Genomic DNA, 23,072 nt, shown 5'->3' with positions numbered 1-23,072 from the left:
AAAGGCTAAGGAAATTTGGCATGTCAGCTTACAACTCTCATCAACTTTTACAGATGCATCATAGAAAGCATTCTTTCTGGTTGTATCACAGCTTGGTATGTCTCCTGCTCTGCCCAAGACTGCAAGGAACTACAACAGGCCATGAATGTAGCCCAATCAATCACGCAAACCAGCCTCCCATCCACTGACTCTATCTATACTTCCCACTGCCTTGGCAAAGCTGCCAGCATAATTAAGGACCCCATGTACCTTGGACATTCTCTCTTCCACCTTCTTGACACTGTCTGCACTTCCTGCTGTTTTAGAAAAGCAGCCAGCATAATTAAGGACCTCACGCACCTTGGGCATTCTCTCTTCCACCTTCTTCCTTCAGGAAAAATATACAAAAGTCTGCGGTCATGTACCAACCGACTCAAGAGCAACTTCTACCCTGCTGCTGTCAGTCTTTTGAATAGATTTACCTTGCATTAAGTTGATCATTCTCTACATGCTAACTATGACTGTAACACTACATTCGAAATGCTCTCATTTCCTTCTTTATGAACAGTAGATTTTGCCTGTATAGCGCACAAGAAACAATACTTTTCACTGTATGTTAATACATGCGACAAAAATAAATCAAATCAAACCAAATCAAATTCCTCCACAGTCGCTGGGTCAGACTCCTGGAATTCTCTTCTGATTGGCATTGTCGGGCAACCCACAGCATGTGGACTGTAGAAATTCAAAAAGGCAACTCTCTGCCAACTTCTCAAGGGCTGCCAGGGATAAGCAATAAATGCTTGCCAGCCAGCGATGCTCATGTCCCACGAATGAATGAAGAAAACATAGCTGCAACATGCACCATACACAAGATCAGCAACTCACCAAGGGCTCTTTGGCAACACCTTTCACACTTACAATATTTACCAAAAACAAGGACAAGAGCAACAGATGCACTGAAACCCCACCAACTGCAAGTTCCCTCCTAAGCTCTGAACGTCTACAATCAGCTCTTTGTGTTTACCTGTGAATGGAAGGGCATTTTAATATGAAAAAATCTGAATTTGGAGAAAGGATTTTTAGCTTACAAACTCAATGGATTCTAATTATTTTGATCTTAGAAATGGCAATGCACGGACTTTGGATTTCTTAAATAAAGCTTTAGAGAATGAGAAGCACAGGGTATGGGTTCAAACCCCCTTTCCAGACATGAGAACATAATCGAGGCTGACACCCTAATATAGTGCTGAGAAAGTGCTGCATTGTCTGGGATGCTGTCTTTGAAGTGTCACAGGGAGACAGTCGATTGAGGTACATGCTGAGAGGCACTATTCAAAAAGGTGTAGACTGTTATTCTGGTGGCTTGATCAACATTGCTTTCTCAACCATCACCATTGAAAAACAGGTTAATTGGACATGCATTTCACTGCTGTTTGGGGAATTCCATGGTGCTAAGAAGGCACACAACAGGAGTTGTTCTATTTCATTAGATATGAAGTACTCCAAATGATTCTGAAATTGGTAACAGGGTTCTGTAAAAGTGCAACTCCTTCTTCATCGTACCAAATCTAACAGGTACCAGGATCTTTGAGGCTGTAATGTAGTTGTTTTTCTATCATTATTTAACAGTATTTTGCTGTGATTGTTTTAAATATTGATCCAGGGATGAAGTTTAGAGACATTCTGATGAGTGCTTTGGTGAGATTCAGCAATCCTCATATTGCCCGATTCACCATTCTGTACAGCGTTGCACATTACTGACTGGCATCTCCCCTGGGGCTGTGAATCAGGATTGTTTTAACTCTTTCCCCAGTAACTGATCTCTTGCTGCTTTGGGTAGTGCTGACTGGGATATAAGGAGTGGCTGTGGGGCTGTGCAGCAGACACTGGTACACATCAGCTGGGATCCGGGGACAGCTGGAGAGCACATCACCGTTCAGGGTAAGTCATTGGGAATTGTTACAATGCGGGCAAGGGGATTACTGAAACTGAGAAGAGTTACTGTAATAAACTTGGGGAGGGGCCGCGGGGGATTTAAGGAGGGGGGTTTCGGAACAGAGTTCCTCCCTCATTGAATTGTGATCCTTTTGCCCAGCATTCTGTCCATTTCCATCATGATCAGTGTGTTCAGTGTGTTGGGGATTTTAGGAGAATCCATTCGATCAGATCGGAACATCTTGGACATGGGGAGCTTTACACACAGACTGGCCATTTATAAATAGACAATTGCATCTTTAGACCTTGCGATTTGCCTGTTACTCCACTAAAACCAAGAAAGGTTCACTTATAAAGAGAGATTAATAATCCTATTGTGAAGAATTGAGTAGGTTTATTGCACCGTGCGAGTTGACCGATTCGAACTGAGTTGATTTATACAAACAAGACTGTTCTGGAGGTGAATGTGTGGCCAGTCAAGTGGGGCTGCTGTGCCCTGAATGGTGTCAAGCTTCTTTGAGCGTTGCTGGAGCCGCACTCATCCAGGCAAGTGGGCAGGAGAGCGAAAGGAGTGTTGCATCGAGGTGAGTGCAGTTTAGGGAGTGTAATGAAGCTTGTCACAAGTAGGACCCATTTGGAGCTCTGTTAAACTCCTGGACTGAGATGAGCTGGACATTTGGACTGACTGGGGAGCGCATCTCAATGATAAGAGTTTTGCAATGAGTTCCGGGAGGGCGCTGAGCAAAAGGATACATGTGTTTGCTGCGGCTGTTATGAAGCTGAAACAAGGGGATTCAAAGCTCCAGTGTTAGAAATTCCCTGGAAATTACCAACACGGAGAGCAGATTTTTAAATGACAGAAACAGACAAGAATCATTTCAGATGATTTTGGAGATGAATGAGGAAATGTGGTTAAAACCACATGGAAAGTGGACTGTGAGAGGGCTGGGTGGACGGAGCCCACTCCGGGGAACAATGCATCCAACCTCAGCGGAACCGCTGCTGTTCCCCCCTCACTCACTGCAACTGGGGCGAGGGATGCTTTTCCCTCTTTACTGTCTGAACCTTCCTCATTCAGCGCATTGGACTGAAGGCTCTGAACACTGGCACACATTTTATAAGCGTACATCTGGAAACAGCTGTACCAGTTGGGAGAGCGGCAGCAGCGAGAATATCCGAGTGGAGACACTTCTCAAACCATCAGTACTTGTTCCTAAATCCTCTTCCTAAACCCCCAGCTGTCCGCCTCGTCAGCAGCTTTGGGTTTATCCAAACGTTAACTCAGTAAAGATTGGAGAGTTGTCTGAACAGAAGGTGCTGGAAACATTCCTGTCAGCATCTGATTTGGGAAACATTTTTTTTCGAGATGTTTCACACAGTTCCTGCAGGAATTCCTGTCCACCCCGAGTGAGGAGCAGGCAATCCTCACCAAGGGGAGAGGAACAGGGAACAGTTCACTGACTTACAATCGCTCAGCCTTTTACACATAATCATCTAGATTTTTAACAACCGATTTGTTTGAAGTTGTGATGGTGGAAGGCAACAATAGAGTTGGAATGGGAGAACATTTTTACCAATCAGAGAAACAGGCAGGGACAGTACTTCGAACAAGAATACACATCCCGGATTGGGGAATCAATTTAAACTCATTTCCAATAGGAAAGCACCCTAGCTTTTTAAATAAACCAAAAGTCTATGGACTGCCATTAGCAGCCTTTCCCCCTGTTTTTGTGGCAATGACTCATCTTTCATTCCCTCACTCCACAGTATAAATATTTCCCACTTTATATTTCTTTTAACTTTGACAAAGGGTCATCTGGACTAGAAACATCAGTTCTTTTCTCTTACAGATGCTGCCAGTCCTGCTGAGATTTTCCAGGATTTTCTCTTTTGATTTCAGAATCCAGCATCCGCAGTAATATGCCTTTGCTCTAGCTTTTTAATGTTTTCTCCAAATGCGGTCCTGGCTGAGAGTATGCAGACAAAGCTATTGCCTCCTTCACCCCACTTTACTCAATATTCTGAGTGTAAAATGGTAGAGAAATCTCTCTCTTTGTGTTTCAGATTCCTCTGGAGCCGGTACCATGCAGGGATTATTGTTCACACTGTCCATCGCTTCTATTTTTCTCATAAAAAAAGTCCAAGCTGTCGAATGGGGTCCTTGTCAACGTGTAGACCTGCAGCAAAATTTTACTATCGATAAGGTTTCTTGTTTTTTTAATTTGATTTATTTTTGTCACATGTATTGGTATACAGTGAAAAGTATTGTTTCTTGCATGCTGTTCATAGAGTACATCGGAGAGAAGGAAAGGAGAGGTTGAGAGTAGAGTTTTTAAAGCGTAGAATGAGAGTAAAAGACAGAATCAGAAGGCACGCTGGAAACATCTCACAAGATGTCGCCAAGCTCCGATACCATTTTGACTTGTCTTTTATAGGTATTGTCCTATTAATGATTCATTTGTTAGCTGCGTAGCAACCCCATTTACTTTATATGCCAGCCTATAAAAGATCAAGGAACAACATATTCCTAAATACCAACTACATATACTAACATAAGGATTAGGAGCAGGTGTAAACCATTTGGCCCCTCCGTGGCTGATCTTACTGTGGCCTCAACTGCACATACCACTTGCTCCCCTCCCAATAACATTAGACTCCCTTGTTAATCAGCAATCTATCTACTTCTGCCTTCAAAATACACATTGACCCACAGCCCCACCACTCACTGGAGAGTTCCAACATTTACTAATATTCCATTTGCCTTCCTAGTCACTACCTGTACCTCCTTACTAATATTTTGTACTTTATGTAGCAGGACATCCAGATCCCTCTGTATTTCAGAATTCTGAAATCCCTCATTATTGAAATAATATGCTGCTGCCAATGTGAACCCATTCACATTTCCTACATGAAACTCCAAATAGATTGGATGATGCAGTGGGTTCACTTTCTATTTACCTGTGGGACCTGAATTTCACATGAGACCAATTACAGGTATCCTAAACAAACTCAGTATGGGTTCTTGCAGCCCGGTTTATCTAGTTTATACTTCAACATAAATGACCTTGCAATACTTTAGTGCTGATTCTCCAACATACATTCGTTTAAAATTGTCCCCCTACTGAGAGTGAGGAATCAGAATTTGCCAATAATACAAACAGAAAATGCTGGAAATACTGAGCAGGCCCGGTAGCATTGGTGGATTAAAAGAGGGTTAATATTTCAAGTCAATGGTGAACCTTCAGAGTGCGCTGGTGAAGGAAGGATCATCATTGATCCAAAATGTGACTCTATTTCTCTCCACAAGGTGTTGCCTGACCTGTTGAGTATTTCCAGTGTCTTCTGTTTTTATTTTGGATTTCCAGCATTGGAAACAGTTTGCATTTGTGTCACTGAATTCCCTGATGTATTGCCAAATCTGTAGCGCTGGTGAAAATGAATAATGTCAGTAAAAATTGTCATATTAAATAGACTTCCATGAAAAAAAACACAGATGATACATGCTTAATGTTGTGCTGTTTCCTTCAATTTAACCATTCCAATACTCTCCTTAATTCTGCACAATTTAAATGAAGGAAGCTTTGACTCAAATATCTTATACTACTGTAGTGCAACTCACATAAAATGATTTGCCCAAGTAAGTGGTCTTTATTTGTGTTAATCATTGTAACAGGTATGATTCTGCTGATCAAACACGTTCTAAAAATTGTAACTGTCAAGCAGACTTTCTCAATACAAACCTTTGCCCCAGCATTTTGAATGAGAATATTGCTGATAGTTATATCACAGCGGTTCTGATACAAAATCAGCTAAGGAGTTTTGGGAGTGATGCGTCAGGGAAGTTCCTTTTGTTTTGCACTGGTAAATACCGGAACAATTTGAATTATAATTTAATGATTTTAATTTAAATATCTTTCCAAGTATTTGTAAAATAATATCAAATAGCATGTTCTATGGGCCCCAGTGGCATACTTTGTTCAGTGAATGTAGAGGTCATCTTTTGGAAAGGGGTGCAAATTGTCTGTTCATATGCAGCTGCCTCTGCATTCACAGAGAGTTTTCAATTGCCAATACAGCATGAAAAAATGAGATCTATTTCAGGTGACAATCCTTTTTCAAAAAAAAGCGTATTTCAGACTTTATTTCTCAATATTTGCCATCTCAACACTATTCCGTGTCCATTAGGTCGTGATCAAGACACCATAAGGTATTTAGGGGAAAGGCTGAAAGATAAAATTCAAAGTGTTGCTTCGTTTGCAGGTGTGGAATTGTTTTTGAAATGACCCACAAAATTCCGATGTCTGATTCAAATGGGGAGTGTTGGTAAAGTTGAGTTGGTGATTGACGTGCACACCCACAATAATGATCCAAGATGCTCACTGCTCCCAGCTTGATGCTGATATAAAGGAGAGATTAATTCTCTGAACATCTTCATTCTGCCTGAAATTATGGTCTGAACTTTGCTGTGGCTTGGCATCACAGCTGTCTTCCTATCTTGCTTAGATATTTCTATCTTTGAACTTGTTTGAGCTCATTCAGAAAACCAACCTGAATTCAGGACTGCCATGGTTGGGAATGTCCTTGAAGCTACTCCCTATCCACTGACATAACTTTGCTGAAAGTTGGTTACTCTTCAGCCCTCTGTATTTGATTCTCTTAATTTTTATGTTTCTCATATTATAGAAATCATATTCCAGGTTATTAAAGCATATGGCAGTCTATTGATAATAATTGTTACTGTCACAGTATCTGTACTCTAGATCTCTGCCCTCTTCCTCAATTAGATGAGTTCTTTTAAATGGGCCATCCTGCCTCCCTCGACCAATTTGGTAAATGATGAGCACCCAAAATATAACCTGACTATTCTCCTTCAGATAATGATGATGTGAATTTCCTGCACTTTCCTTTTAAGTTGTCCTCATCAATAACTGAGATGAAAAGCAATGGATTAGTGTTTGAAATTCATTTACTTCCCCCACCCTACATTTTTATGAAAAGAATTCCCTTTCTCCAGGCCCTAACACCACATTGTTTTCTCTCGTGGCAGAGAGGCAAATGATTTGCTCTCATTTCTCTGTTTATAATGCAACCAGGAGGAAGTACAGGGAGGGCAAATGCTGAAGGCAATCTCCTGAGAGAACGGAGGCCCTCCTGATTAATCTAAATTTGGTTTTTGCTGTGTGAAGAATCATGGTTACAAAATGATACTATATATCAGCACAGTACAGTTCAACCTCATAAAAACCTTGTGAAGATATTTTGGGTCACAGACAGTGACCCAAAACCGTAACTAATTTCTGAATGAGCTCAGACAAGTTCAAAGATAGAAACATCTGAGCAAGATAGGAAGACAGCTGTAGTGCCAAGCCACAGCAAAGTTCAGATCCGAATTTCAGGCAGAATGAAGGTGTTCGGAGAATTAATTTCTCTCTATAGACAGCATCAACCTGGGAGCAGTGAGCATCTCGAATCACTATTGTGGATGTGCAGGTCAATCACCAACTCAACTTTACCAACTCCCCTTGTGAAGATATTTTGTGTTTTTAATTTCTTAAATTAACATTTGATCCCAGTAATTTGTGTACACAGATTCATGAAGCTAATATGTTTGCTTTGATTTTCCAGTATTTAGGAACATGGTACGAAATTGAACGACTTTACAACATCAGCGGGAAGCACAGCTGCATTTCAGAAACAATATCACGGATTCCTAAAAATAATAAATACGAGTTCCAGATTCTCACTCGAATGGTCAAGTAAGTGCTCCAGAGATAAGTTTTAGTCTTTAATTAAACATATCCCTTGCATCCAGTGGTAATGGCCATTTGCTTAAATAAACTCTTACTCAGAAACTAAAAAAGGCTAGACCAGCCTGCGATGGAATGTGTCCTCCACGTGTGCCAAACCCATTATCCCATATATGTAACTCTTTAATCCCCTTTCCTTCTACCATCTATCTGACCTCCAGTTGAAAGCTAAAAAGAGAATAGATTTTAGTTTGGAGGCAAATTCGTTGGGGGGCTTTGAGGTCCGATGAACAGAGTTTCCGAATGCCATGAAGAATTTAGTTGCTTTTATTTTTTCTCTGTGGGATTCCAGCCAGCCTGGAGTCAGTCTGATTGACAGACTGGACATCTTTCAGCAAGACTAAAGATTACAAGAGCAGGTGGGAGTGAGAGCTATCTGTGGAGGGGTGGGGGGAGGGGTAGACAATGGTGCCAGTGGGGGCTGAGGGATTTTCAATTGCAAATAGAGACCTGGTATGAGATCCATTAGCGACTCAGCGGGACTGATCATGTTTGAGAGTTTCTGATAGTGATTGGGAAATCAGAAAGGTCAATGGACACTCCTGCTCCCCTGGACATTCTCCAATCCAGTGACACACACCTATAATCAGTAGAGTTTAAGGGCATAATTTTCTATGGCTGCCATCAAGTTCTGCTGAATCCATTGGATGTAACTCATCATGCTCCAATGCTTTGTTCTCCCTTTCCAAACAAAAATCCTCCTGCCTATTGTGTTATTTCCTCCGGCTCTTAACAATTCCAGGATTCTGTTCCCTGATAATGCCCTTTCCTTTCATAAAACTTGGTCAATTTTTTTGAAGTTAATGTTTACTTATTAGTCAGAAGTAAGGCTTACATTAACGCTGCAATGAAGCTACTGTGAAATTCCCCTGGCTGCCACAGTCCAGCACCTGTTCAGGTCAATGCACCTAACCAGCACATCTTCCAGAATGTGGGAGGAAACCGAAGCACCCAGAGGAAACTCCCGCAGACCCGGGATGAGTGTGGAAATTCCACACAGACAGTGGCCCAAGCCAGGAATCGAACCCGGGACCCTGGTGCTACAAGGCAGTACTGCTGACATGCCACCCTTTTATCTTCTTCTATTAACTGACAATCCTCACTTCCCAAAGGACCCACCTCATTGTTAATTATTCCTTTTTATTCATTTACAGTGTTTGTAAAATACCTCACTGTATTTTTTTTTTGATCATCCTGACCCCACTCAAACACTTGTTTTCTTATGTTCTCCTTTAGATTTTCCACATTGTGTTTGTGGCAGTGTGTTTGTCTCTCTTCTGGTACGGTGGTTAGCACTGCTGCCTCACAGCTCCAGGGACCCGGCTTTAATTACAGCCTTGTGTGACTGTGTAGAGTTTGCACATTCTCCCTGTGTCTGCATGAGTTTCCTCCAAGTGCTCCGGTTTCCCACACTCCAAAAATGCGTGGATTAGGTTAATTGGCCATGTCAAATCGTCTCTTAGTGTCGGGGGATTAGTAGGGTAAACATGTGGGGTTACAGGGATGGACCGCGATGGGCCAAATGGCCTCCTTCTGCACTGTAGGGATTCTATAATTCTATATATAATTCTATATTTCTTGCTTTCTCATCTTTATTTATCAATGGCATCTGAAAACTATAAATTCTTTTGTTCTCTTTTAATGGAGCATTTTTCATCTAAACTTCCTGTAACTTTTTTAAACATATCCCACTGTTGCTCAAAGGTCCTGTGTGTGCTTTCTTCAATCTGGCCTATTTAAATATGGTATTCTGGTTTTTGTATTTGCATTTTCTCTTTCTAGTTGGATCTTAAACCAAACTAAATTGTGGTATTTGCTCAAAGGTTGTTCGCTACATTTGGGTCATCCACCTGATCTGTTTCATTGCTCATTATTGAATCCAGCAATATCTCCACACTTACAGGTTGACGGACATCATGCTTTAAGAAGAAGACTTGTTGATTGTAAGAATTATGTGCCCTTTTCTGCAATTTTTCTCTCCGTCTTGGTCGACAAGTAGATATTGAAAATATCCCAGATGATTACTCCTACTTTGTTCTGACTGCAGATTTCCTCCTCACAGACCTCTTTTTATCCTTAGTCTCCAACCTTATTGACACAGTGCCCCTCCTCTTCTACATTAAGTGTATTCAGAACACACTGTGGCTGATATGAAAAGGCAGGTGATCTTCCACATTGGCAATCTGCTCTGAAGAGGAGAATACAACATCCCCTCCAACCCCACTACCATCCCTTTACATCAATGCATTCATGCAGGATTGAAAATAGAGGGATTACTGTTTTCATGCGCAGAGCTTCTTTGTTTTTTTTTGCAGTGGCGATGGTGAAGTGGTTGCAACACCAGGACAATTAATAATACCTTCAAAGGGAGAGAAAGCCAAACTCTTGTACAGACTTGGTACGTATTATTCTTATTTTAATTTTTCAGTTCTGGGACATGGGCATCTTTGGCTGGACCAGCATTTGTTGCCAAAACTAATTGCCCTGAGAAGGTGGAGGTGAGCTGCCTTCTGGGAATACTGCAGCCCATGTGGTGTAGCTGCACCTAAATACTGATAGGGAGACAGTTCCAGCATTTTGACCCTGTGACATGAAAGAACAACGATATATTTCCAAGTTAGGATGGTATGCGGCTTGGAGGGGAACTTGCCTTGATTTTCCCATGCATCTTTCGCCCTTGTCCTTCTAGGTGGTAGAAGTTGGGGAATTAAAGGGTGCTACTGAAGGAGGCTTGAACAACTGCTGTAGTGCATCTTGTAGATGGTACGCACTTCTGCCACTCTGCATTGGTGATGGAGGGAGTGAATGTGTAAGATTGTGGATGGAGTCCCAATCAAACGGACTGCTTTGTCCTGGATGTTGTTGAATTTAATTGAGTGTTCCATCACATTCCTGACTTGTGCCTTGTAGATGGTTGACAGGCTTTGGGGAGTTGAGAGGTGAGTTACTCACCACAGGACCTGTTCTTGGTGTATTTATACGGCTAGTGCAATTCTTTCTCTTATCAAAGGTAACCACCAGGATGTTGATAGTGAGGATTCTGTGATAGCAATGTATTAAATGTCAAGGGGAGAGGATTCTCTTTTTGGGGATGGTCCTTCCTTGTCACTTGTGTGGGACGAATACAATTTCCCACTTATCAGCCCAAGCCTGACTTGTTGTCCAATATTAATGTGTATGGATACCAGCAGTTTCAGTATCTGAGGAGTCGAGAATGGTTCTGAATAACATTACCAGTGATCATTCCCACTTTGGGTCTTTTAATGGAGGTAAGATCATTGATGAAGCAGCTGAAAATGGTTGAGTCATCCTGAGGACCACCCTGAGGAACTCCTGTAACAATGCCTGGGATTAAGGTGATTGATTTCCTACAACCACAACCATCTTCCTTTGTGCTAAGTATGATACAAACCAGTGGAGTTTGTCCCCTGCAATGAGTAACACACCTCCTGACTCCCCAGTGTCAATCCAACATCTATAAGGCATAAGTCAAGAGTGTGAGAAATACTCTGTACTTGCATGGATGTGTGTAGCTCCAACACTCCAGCTGACTCCAACCAGCAGAGAGTATCCCCAAGTATTCCCATTGATTTCAATTTTGTTTGTTTTCTTTGATGCCACACCTGATCAAATGCTGCCGTGATGTCAAGGCCAGACACTCTCACCTCACATCTTGTGTTCTGCTCTTTTGTCCATGTTTGGACCAAGGCTGTAATGAGGTCAGGAGCTGAGGAAGCCTGACAGAACACAATCTGAGTCAGTGAGCAGGTCATTGCTGAGTATGTGCAGCTTGATGACAGTGTTAACAACATCTCCCAACACCTTGCTGATAACTGAGACTAGCCTGATGGGGCAATAATTGGCTGGGTTGGATTTGTCCTGCTTTTTGTGTACAGACATACCTGGGCAATTTTTCATTCTGCCAGGTAAATACCAGTGGAACAGCTTGGCTAAGAGTGCGCTAATTTTTAAAATTATTGTCAGCATATTGTAGGATCCAGGGGTGTTACACTTTCCAGTCTTCACTCTTCCTTGATGACATGTGGAATGAATCCAATTGGCTGGAAACTGTGATGGTGATGATCTCAGGTGGAGGCCAAGATGGATTATCCACACGTCCCCTCCAGTTGAAGGTGGTTGTAAATGATTCAGACTTGTCTTTTGCACTGATTGCTGGGCTCCTCCATCATTGAGGATGAGGATGTTTGTGGGTCGTCCTCCTCCAGTTAATTATTTAATTGTCCATCACCATTCATGTCTGGATGTGGCAGGACTGCAAGAGCTTTGTTCTGATCTGTTGGCTGTGGGATCATTTAGCTCAGTCTATTGCCTGCTGCTTATACTATTTGGTTTGGAAGGAGTCCTGCATTGTATCTTCATCATGTTGACCCCTCATTTTTAGCTATGCCTGGTGGCAGAACCTCCTGTTCTCTTCATTGGACAAGAGTTGACCACTTGCCTTGGTAGTGATGGTGGAATGAGGGATATGCTGGGCCATGAGGTTACAGGTTGTGGTTGAATACAATTTTGCTGTAGCTGATGGCCCACAGTGTTCCTTAGATTCCCAGTTTTAAGTTGTTAGGTCAAATCAAAATCTATTTCATTAGGCACGTTGACAGTGCCACACAACAAGAAGAACGGTATCCTCAGTGTGAAGGTGGGGTTCATCTCCACATGGACTGTGTGTTGGATGCTCCTTCCAATACTGTCATGGACAGATACATCTGTGATAAGTAGATAGGTAAGAATGAGGTGAGGTAGATGTTTTGCTCTTGATGGTTCCCTCACCATCTGCTGCAGAGCCAGTACAGGAGCTTCATCCTTTAGCACTCAGTCAGATCAGGCAGTAGTGACGCTCCTGAGCCACTGATGGTAATGGACATTGAAGTCCCCACCCAGGGTGCATTCTGGGCTCGTGCAACCATTAGTGCTTCTTCCACGTGGTGTTCATGAGAAAGGAGCATTGGTTCATCAGCTGAGGAGAGACAGTGGGACTGGATGGGGGTATAGGTGGTAATCAGCAGTAAGTTTCCTTGTGCATTGATTACTGTGCTGCACTACTCAAACATTGTTTTGATATCTCTCTACTAAATTTCTTCCTGGGATTCCATTTGTGAACAAATGTCAAAATCAATTGGAGAAACAATTGTTTATTTGTACTGAGGATTTTGTTCCATTGAGGCGGCACATTCGTACAGGGGGGATTTTAATTTGGAGAACCTGGGAAAAATATCACAATGTCGGTTGCTGCCGGCCATCTTCCACATTTAACTGGAACATGTTAGGATATTCTTGTGGGCAATCCCCTTGGGAGAAGCAGGTTGCCTTTTAACATTTGCTAATTGTTCAAGTGACATTTCAATTAACTTTTAAATTAACGAGGTATCCATGAATTTCCAATTAAAGCAAGGCAAGAACACAATAACAATTGAACAGGCTGAATTAAAGTTCTGGAAGTAAATGCTCAGTACTCATAGCTGTTTTCTTACCCACTAGTGGGAAAGTTTTTCTCAGCGCTGTGGCTGAGAAATTATTTTCAACACTTCAGAGATTCTCTGAATTACTACAGGATGGGCTGTGCTTTAACTGTCTTAAATAACTCTTGGTCAAAGGCCAATGTGAACAATGGCAGAGGCCCATTGTTGAGGGACATGTAGCTGGACAGCAGAGAGGGGTGGATTACAGAGGGCAGCAGCACAGAGTGTGTAGCTCACCAGAGGCACTACCCACAAAAGGAGGCTGAGTTTCCAGCAGTGTCCCAGAGATTCTTATTGACATGTCAGTTGATGGGAAGTATCTGCAGTATCTTGGAGAAGACCTGCAGCCAACTGGACATGGTGGCCATGTATTACCACTAGCTGCCAAATTCAGCACTACCCCCAACATTTTAGCCTTTGGATCCTTTAAGTCTCTGCTGGCAATGTATCCAGAATCCTCTACTTGACATCCCATAAGTGCCCTAAATTAGTAACTGATGGGTTGTTTGTGAGAAGTAGCAGTTATGTGAAGCTTTCTGATTGTGATAGTGGTAGCAGGACTGATAGTAGCGCAGTGGTTAGCACTTCTGCCTCACAGCAGCAGAGACCTAGGTTCAATCCTGGCCTCGGGTGACTGTCTGTGTGGAGTTTGCATATTCTCCCCATATCTGCGTGGGTTTCCTCCAGGTGCTCCGGTTTCCTCCCATAGTCCAAAGATGTGCGGGTTAGGTAGATTTTTCATGCTAAATTGACTCTAGTGTCACGGGGATTAGCAGGGTAAATATGTCCCAGTTACGGGTATACGGGCTAGGGTGGGATTGTGGTTGGTGCAGACTTGATGGGCTGAATGGCCTCCTTCTGCACTGTAGGTATTCTGTGATGGCAGTCAGAATGAGCAAACACTCAAATTTTCATCTCTGATTGGTTACTGACAGGTAGGCTGTTATTCACCACACACACACGCACGCACACATCTGGCAATTGCATGGCACAGAGGCCATCTTCTACTCGTGCTCCTGCAGGTCAGCCCTGCAATCTCAAGTGGCTTGTTTCAGCGATCCATAGGGTTTCTATGTGACACCACTTAGATCTGTATGAACGAACTGCTGGATGCCTTCCTCAGTAAGGTTCACAACAAATGAAGCCAGCAGAGCTGATAGGTTTCTGGGTTTTGCAGTGATCTCAGGATTCTCCGATGCTCTGGAACAACTGCATATGATGCAGCCATGGTGACCTGAATGAGACTCTTTGTAAGGCCACACTGATGTGCTCAGGGCTGGAGAAGCCATAATGGCAGCTGGTCCTGTGTTTTCGCACAAGCTATGAAAACAGCTCAGTGTTCAATGAACAACATAATATTGACCCTCCAAAACAGTGAGCAAACATAACCCTAAGGGGTAGGGTGAAGCCTCAAGTTTCCAAAGTCAAGGTGCAGCCACTTTCAGGAGAGAACTGACACATCTTCCTGATATTACACAAGGGACGAGTAACTACCCGGAGTGTGCTGAACACCACATGAATCTGAGGCTCAGAAAGGGAGGCAATCACTCATTGGGAGCTTGGGTCACCCTTGTAATAAAAAAACCACATGCACAATGCATTCAAATAATGAAACCATTGTCGGGAACAGGCATGTAATTACAAAGGTGCTTTATATCCACAGTGAGGGAAAAACGGTGTCCCTATAGCAACATCAGAACTTCACACCTTTCCTAACCCTGCTGTCACATCTTGGTGTACCCCGACACAACAGCAGAGGTGGAGGCAGCCCACTGGCTGTGATGCCCTGTTGTCTGTGATGACCTTGTCATTATATGTTCCATTCACCAACAATTCTGAGTGACAGAGACCTGGGCTGTCACTGTCTGCAACTGCTACGGAGACGTGTCTGTGATTTGTTCTCCAGAACATAACCCCGGACTTGATCTAGATTTCTGTCTCTGTGCTGGTAAAGGGTGCAGGTGAAGACAGTGATGGATCTTCATCTGAAGATCCTCCTCTGAAATGGCCTGGGTACTGTGGCCTGTGGTAGTCCCGGTTGTCGATCTGGGTCTGATGGTGCTTTTAAGAGAGAAGATCAATTTAGTACATTGAGTTGAACATTGCATGTCCACCCACTGTGAATGTCAGGATGTGATCAACTCATGGAGGGCTCCTCTGTACTGGTTTGCTGGAAGAGGTTATCTCACCTTCACTATAGGAGCAATCCCCATTCTCCCCAACCATCTTGGTGGCACGCTCTTGATTTTCTTCAGCTCCTGTCTGACGGCTGTCTCTCCTCTGGCCTGGGATCTCTGCCTCCTGGTGTGGGCAAGATTGGCCTACATGATGACAAATGGATGGAATGTGATGCAAAGAGATGGCAGAGAGGTTGGGAAGCAAGTACATCGGCTGTGTGTGCTAAGCCCTCCCCAGTAATGACTGAGGATGGAGTTTGTACTGCATGATAGCTGAGATACCGGTAATGTTAAAGTGTCCATGAAACATTCAGTGATGATAATATCCCCCACTAATGTGCGAGTATTTTAACCCTTTGAGTGTATAATGTCTTTCTGAAAATGGGACTTTGGAGTGAAGTGATGGCTGACTTAACCTGCCAGCACTGATGTGATCATTCATCCTCTTTCTGCACTGGGTAGTGTTTCTTGGGCAGTTACCCTTTATGATACCCTCCCACGCCGGTAAGGTGAGGTTGGTGATCTTCCTAGAACTGCTGCTCCTGTAAAGGACATCCCAGTACTGGAGGACAACTCTTATTAAACCTCCAGGGAGTTGCGGCTAAACCATGGGGACACACTCTTACGGTCCCGGGGCCCATTCCTGGTCTGTGGAGGATATAACTGGGCTACAGAGTGTTTGAGTAGTGTTTAACTATGACAGCAGAAACCTTAATCCATTAATTGATGGCAGGGCAGAAGATTCAGTGCCCACCCCACCATGTGATTTTCAGAGTTCCTCGTGGATAATGAATTAATGAGCTCCTAGATGTGAAATTGGATGTGAAATCCCATTCCGCATCCCAATGGGAAATTCACCACTCCTCTCACCCTCCACCACACTTAGTCTCCGGAGCAGAGAATTCCACCCAATAACGCGGGGCAAATGTAGGAAAGGCAGCTTGGATTTGTAAACAGTAGGGAACACAGACTTAAGGTGTTAGTCAAGAAATGCAGGAGGAATGTAATGGAGAACGTTTTTCATACAGCAAATTGTGATGACCTGGAAATAACTGACCATCCTTCCAAACGATAATTTCAGAAAGGAAATTAACTGGGCATTTAAAGGAAATAAATTAGTAATGCTACGAGGATCAAACAGGGAATAGGATTGATAGAATTATTCTGTGTAGTGTTGGCACTGACTCAAGGTGCCATCTTGTTTCCTTCTGTGCTGTAAGTGACTCTTTAATTTTTTCCCCATATAAAGTGCCTACAGTGTTAAAGGTGAGGAATAATTACCAGTTAGGTCATCCTATCAAAATAATTCTAATCCAGTTTGTGTGTGAAAATGGGAGAGTTTCAGGTCTATTTTCTTGGCGAGGCTACCAGTCATATCTCATGCAGCCTGTGCTATGAAAAACCCTCAATCTGATTTCCCGCTGTAGTGAGTGGGTCTAATTCTTGTGAAAGCTGGCAGAAAACAGCAGAGGGTGCTATTGTGTGTGTGCAGGTTTCTGTGCTGCACAGACCTGCCACTGCCTCTGCTGCTATCAGCTGGCTTCCATGGCCCAGCATGCCCACCCTAACCTGTGACACCAAGAAGCTCAGCGACCATTTGCAACGTCCCACCTGGAACAATGTTTTCCCTGCGCAGAACAGTCGCCATCCTCCCTCCCCGCTGCACCAATTACTGTTACAGAGCAGCAGCAGTCCCTCCCCCTCCCCCCAACTGATTGCTGAGCAGAGTGCACAGCGGCCCCTCCCCATAAGAATGGCCAGTCCTGGTGTGGCCCCTACCACAGTATGCCCTGCCCCCTCAGGCCTTCCCCTCTACCACCCGTCCCAGTAGTCACTGCCAGGGTGCCAAGCTGGTGATGTCAGGATCCTTGGTGAGTGGTGCCAGGGTGCCAGGCTGGCACTGCTCAGTGGGTCCCCTTGTCCCTGACCTGCAGGAGGTCTCAATGGCAGCAAGACCATCTCATTTAGCCCCAATTAGTGGGGGATCAAACATGATTCTGGCCAGAGAGAATCCTCTCAGCAAGGCCACAGAGGCAAGTGAATCCGGTCGATAACATTCCAGGCTCGCTAACTCCATTTAAATTAGCATTAAAATAAGTTTAAATGACAGATTCAGCCCAGCACCCATTTTGGCACGAGGCTGATCGCACCAGATATCTGGTTCCTGTAGGAACGTGAACCTGATTTCTGGTCCTTCAAACAATCCGACCAGCTCACCACACCCTTTAGCCGGCAGGATGCAATTGTAAGATTGGCACACCCTCTCCACCTCCTGCAGTTGTTTTTGACTTTTTATTTTGATTTCAGTAGAAATTAAAATCTTTCTTCAAAGCTTCATTTTGTTTCCATAGCGATCAACCTGCTCAGCCCTTTCTGAAGCTTTGTTGACACACCATTGGCTAAAAAGATTTTTCTCCTTTGAATGTCCAATCGTGATCATCTGAATATCTGCTCATCAGTGTTTCCTCGATCCCCAATTCTCAACATCAGCACATCCCAACTTTTAGAAAGGGAAAGTGAAGGCTAGAATGTTTAATTCATGAAAAATATTGTCCTTAACTTCAATTTTCTTATTTGAGATCAACGGAAAGTCTTATTGCTGTTTGTAATTTAAATTCTCTTTTGTTCATCCAACAGACCAGCCATTTGGCGCAATCGAAGATAGACTAGGTATGTATTAAAAACACAAATTACTGATTAATAAATTTAATACGCAAAGTAAGAAACAAAATGAGATGCTGTGTTGGAAGGTGATAATGCGGTGGAGTGGATTGACATGGTTTCCAATAGGCTGCTCTCTTTTTCATTACATTTGCAGTGGTGACATATTGGGCAGAATTTTACAGCCTTGCTCGTTCCGAAATCCCGCCCGACGTCACCGGATCTTTCCATGCTCCACCCCTCACCTGCTCCAATTCCCAGAATGGGAGGGGCGGTAAAATTCTAGCCATTATTTTTCTTCCCATTGGACATGAATGGTGATGAGAACACCAAATCTCACCAGAGGCCCAGATCGTGTTCTGCGTTGGTGGAAACTCTCCTTTGCGATCATTCCTGGCCCCTCCAGTAACGTAACAGGATTCCTGACTTTCAGTGTTGGGGAGGTTGTTAGAATAAATTGAAGTCTCAGTATCAGGCCTCTGTGCCTGACAATGCTACCTTCACCACCCTGTTCCATTATCCATTCACATTGGCATGACTGCACACTGATGTAAATGATGACTGATTCTCCCATGGCACGCACCAGCTGGGGAAGGACCTGCCAGTGGAGCTCAGGTGAATTCGTCACTCAGGGAGGAGAGAGTCATGATTAGGCAGCACATTGGCGATGCCTGGCCATTGTCCCGTGGGCATTGCACCCATTCCTCCGCCCCCCTCCCCCCACCCTGGGGACATTGCTGGTGGTGGTGGGGAGTGGGGGGATTGGGAGTGGGTGAAATGTTCTGTTCATTTATTCGTATCGGGCCAACCTTCCTAACTCGCATCCCAATCGTTAAAAACTAAAATTGCTGGTGGGGCGAAGTCAGTGAGAACCCGCCGTGCCAGCATGATGTCGTACAATTAGCTCCCCCCCTTCCCTCCCCCCCAGAGTTTTATTTCTATCACCCTACAATATCCTCTTTGGGGGCTGGTGGCTTCAACGTTGCTTTTCCCACTCGCTGCCACAGTCTGCATTAAAAAGGGAAAATTTGCCCTCTAAGTTTGGCATGATCATGCATCTTCTGTCACAATTTTCTGTAGTGATGGATGGATTGTTCCCTGAGCAGACTATCTCTGTCATCTGGCAGAATGCCTCACCACCAGAAGTCACAAACAAGACCAAGACCTGGCTTGGTTGGTGGTGAGAAGGGCATTTCCTGTCAGGTCCTTCATGCACACCCAAGGTCTTAACACCACTGCACACTGCCATCGACGCGGCTGCGGGGGTGATGAGATGGTCGCACGGCTTCTTCTGGGATGTGCCTTTGCAAAGAAGGTCTGGAGTGAGATGCAGTGGTAATTGTCAAGGTTCGTCCTGAGCAGCTCAGTGACGCAGGACTCTGTGCTCTGCAGGCTGTTTCCAGGGACGGAGGCCAAGACAAATATCAACTGCTGCTGGAGGGTCATCAACTCGGTGAAGGATGCACTTTAGTCCACTGGAAACTTGCTGATCTTCCAGTTGAAAGATTTGTCTTCAACCGAGTGTTGCAGACAGGCACGTTCCAAGGTCCAGGACTGCATGCTGAGGGATGCACTCAAGCTTGGGGCAGCTGCCACAAAGACACAATGGGGAAAGGCCACCATGTAAAGCCTTTCAACCAAGGCAGACTGAGGGCCTGGTAACTGTAGATCACCCTCGGACTGCGTAACTGTGTGTTAATCTCAAAAACAACAGCACACAGTAAAACCTAATGAATTTATATCATTTCAAGTACTGAAATGAAATGAATGTAACTTCCTGTAAATGAACATCATATAGTGTTGGAAAAATGAATGGCCTTTTATTATACTGTTTGTAATTATTGGACATGTAGTTTTGCAATGGCTTATTTGAGAGTTTTTTCAATGAATAATGTATATTTTTGAAATTAAAAATAACTGCTAATTGGCACAAAATTTTTTCTGCATCCTGCCCAGTATTGGAATATTCTAATGTAACAACAGCTATTAAGGCTTGATACAAGTGCGATATTCATGATCTGACACATTACCATAACAGGCAGTGTGAAACATTTTGCCATTCTTTAATGCTATAAGGACAAAGAAGTCGTTAGAATCTTGACTATAAAAGACTTTTCAGGGTTACAAACTTCAGTACAGAATTCTTTTGCTTCCGAGTGATTTGAGACACTGGGTGGGATTTTCCATTCGGTGCACAGAGTGCTGCCTGAGGCGAGAAACCTGGCGTGCACAGACTGCACTATCAGCTTTTCCCTCGGGTAATCCAGCACTCTGTGCACAAAGTATCTGGAGGCCAGGTCCACACCGTCATGTTGGCAGAGTGGGGCCAGAAAAAGCCAAGGGCTGGCAATCCCGAGTTGGTGGTGACATTTTGAAAGGGCATCCTGATCTCCAATATGAAGCACAGGAAGCGCCCCCCCCCACGCATACAGAGACACTGCTCTCCATAGACACGGAACACTCCCCCCTTCCCCCTGCCCCAACACATGCACAAGTGGAACCGCCCCCGATTGAAAAATGAACCCCCCCTCCCATCACCACCACCACCACCACAGTGCAGCATGCCAGAGGGCTTCCCCAGCACTGACCTCAACACTGCCACTGACACCCTGGCACTTCTCTCCTTAGCTTGATCCTGGGGCCTGCAACATAGTTGTTGGTCCTCGTTGGCTACATAGAGGTTTACAGCATGGAAACAGGCCCTTCAGCCCAACTTGTCCACGCCGCCCTTTTTTTTAAAACCCTGAAGCTAGTCCCAATTGCCTGCATTTGGCCCATATCCCTCTATACCCATGCTACCCATGTAACTGTCTGAATGCTTTTTAAAAGACAAAATTGTACCCACCTCTACTACTACCTGAGTCAGCTTGTTCCAGACACTCAACTCCCTCTGAGTGAAAAAATGGCCCCTCTGGACCCTTTTGTATCTCTCCCCTCTCACCTTAAACCGATGCCCTCTAGTTTTAGACTGCCCTACCTTTGAGAAAAGATATTGACCATCTAGCTGATCTATGTCCCTCATTATTTTATACACCTCTATAAGATCACTCCTTAGCCTTCTACGCTCCAGAGGAAACAGCACCAGCAGTGCCCACCATTCCTTGTGGTGTGGTTGAGGCTAAAGAGCTGCCAATGCTCTGATTGACTGGCAGTTCCTGCAAGCAGGATCCTTGCCCTAAAAGGGACTGAAGCCTCAATGTCAGATAATCGACTGCCTGATGGTCATTAAATTGTGTCAGGGTTTCTGGAAATGGGCCATTCAATACCATTAAGTTCAACCCAATATGTAACACTACTCAAGTAATGCCTGAGTGTGACTTGATGTGTCCTCTTCCAAGTTATAATTGCTGATCATTCCAGGTCAATGTGAGGCTACATGCTTTTCAGAAATTCTCTGATCAATTTGAGGTCCAACTTGTCTTTTTTTTAATGATCTTTCCTTTTAAAATAAAACTAGCTTGGTTTAAAACTCTTTTCCACGTTGAGGAATTCTGTGGTGAATTGGAAAGTTTTGGAGCTGTTTTGTACGCGTAGCAATGTGCAATGATTCATACCAGATCAAGGATATTCCAGGGCCAACTTCAGGATTTTATACATCCGATCCTCTCAGACATTCTTCACCACGTGTTGGGTGGGTTTGGAAGACCAATGGCATTATACCAGCTAGTGGGACGGTCCGAGGACCTGGGATATTGGCAAAAGAAGTGGGAGTCTGACAGCACTGAGATGGCCCATAATCAACTAATGGAGATATATTTCACTGTTCCAAATGATGTGTTTCCCCAATTTTTTCCCCCAGGTACTGCATTTAACCAGTTAGCCAATACAAATTGCTTGTTTTATCCCAGATTAATGTTCTGTCTTTTTTTGTTTTTGCAGATGAGCGTGTTTTGCATTACTGGGTAGTAGCCACCGACTATACAAGTTACTCTCTGGTATTCTCCTGTGTATCCTTCCTCGGAATATTACACACCCCTTATGCCTGGATTTTGTCAAGGGAACACCATTTATCTGAGAATAACACTAACTACCTGCATAATCTCCTGACTGAATATTCTATCAACCTCAAAGATATTGTGAAAGTGAATCAAGATGGTTGCATAGTATAAAGAGCTGATCAAAACACATGCAGAATCAGACATGTTAATCTACATCAAAATGCCCTTATTTTTAGTTTACACCATTGTAATTTACACTGCAGTTAGTATACTGGAAATCTACCATATCTGCTGCAGCTGCTGTGATGAAATATGAATTGAGTTACCTTTGTCTAAAGTGCAAGAGTTTTAATAAACATCTCCAATTGTTAATATCTATCACCACTCAAATTCAATTCCATTGTGAAATCTCAACTGCTTCATCACTAGTTAACCATATCTACTATTTAAAATAGAAACAATTGAAACTATGTGACTAACATTTGTTATAAACAGAGAAACAGGCTTGGTAGCGCTGACGAACATGAAAGAAGTCATTGCTCAGTGTCCAGCTTTGTACTCATGGGCCAGAGTTTTCTGTTGGTGATAATCCCAGCCATATCTCTCCACTCATTCATTTTAACAGATCGGAAAACCACACATGGGCAGGTGATTCAGCAGAAAATATGGGACCTCAATTATTAACTTTAACATCAGTCTTGATTTGGCCTCCTCATTATTGCTGTGGTTATTCTATCATACAATGTGTGTAGTTAGAATTTATGTTAGTTTAGGGCAGTGCTGCCATGCGCTACAACAATGTAAGAAATATATCACAGTAAGTGCTGTTTTAGGCAATAAAAATGTAAAACTAGTGTCTTTCTTCTCAATATTTTCTTCATGGCATCCATTCAATTGGGCTTGTGTATTTTTCCTGCAGAATTACAATGCTGTTGAGTGTTTAGGTGTAACATTTTGACTCACTCATAGCCCTTCTCCTCAGAATCTTTACTCATTCATATGGTGTGGGCATCACTGACAAGACCAACATTTGTGCCTTTCCCTAATTACCCTGAATGCCAAGGCCATTTCAAATGGCTGTTAAATGTCAAGCAC

At 43.6% G+C, this 23,072-nt stretch overlaps 1 protein-coding gene across 1 annotated transcript; it reads left to right on the top strand.

Annotated features, from left to right (window-relative positions):
- Positions 1–1,874: 1,874 nt before the first annotated feature.
- On the top strand, positions 1,875–22,744 carry LOC145341512 (apolipoprotein D-like). The gene is made up of 6 exons (XM_080186490.1): positions 1,875–1,923; positions 3,982–4,121; positions 7,543–7,673; positions 10,040–10,122; positions 18,016–18,048; positions 21,919–22,744. The coding sequence occupies exons 2-6, from the start codon at positions 4,002–4,004 to the stop codon at positions 22,146–22,148; spliced, it is 597 nt and encodes a 198-aa protein (XP_080042616.1). The 5' UTR covers positions 1,875–1,923; positions 3,982–4,001; the 3' UTR covers positions 22,149–22,744.
- Positions 22,745–23,072: the final 328 nt, after the last annotated feature.

The sequence above is a fragment of the Carcharhinus amblyrhynchos genome, chromosome 3 (genome assembly GCF_965287045.1).
Source record: "Carcharhinus amblyrhynchos chromosome 3, sCarAmb.v2.hapA, whole genome shotgun sequence".
Classification (NCBI taxonomy): Eukaryota; Metazoa; Chordata; class Chondrichthyes; order Carcharhiniformes; family Carcharhinidae; genus Carcharhinus; species Carcharhinus amblyrhynchos.
This window is presented reverse-complemented; position numbering and strand designations above follow the sequence as displayed.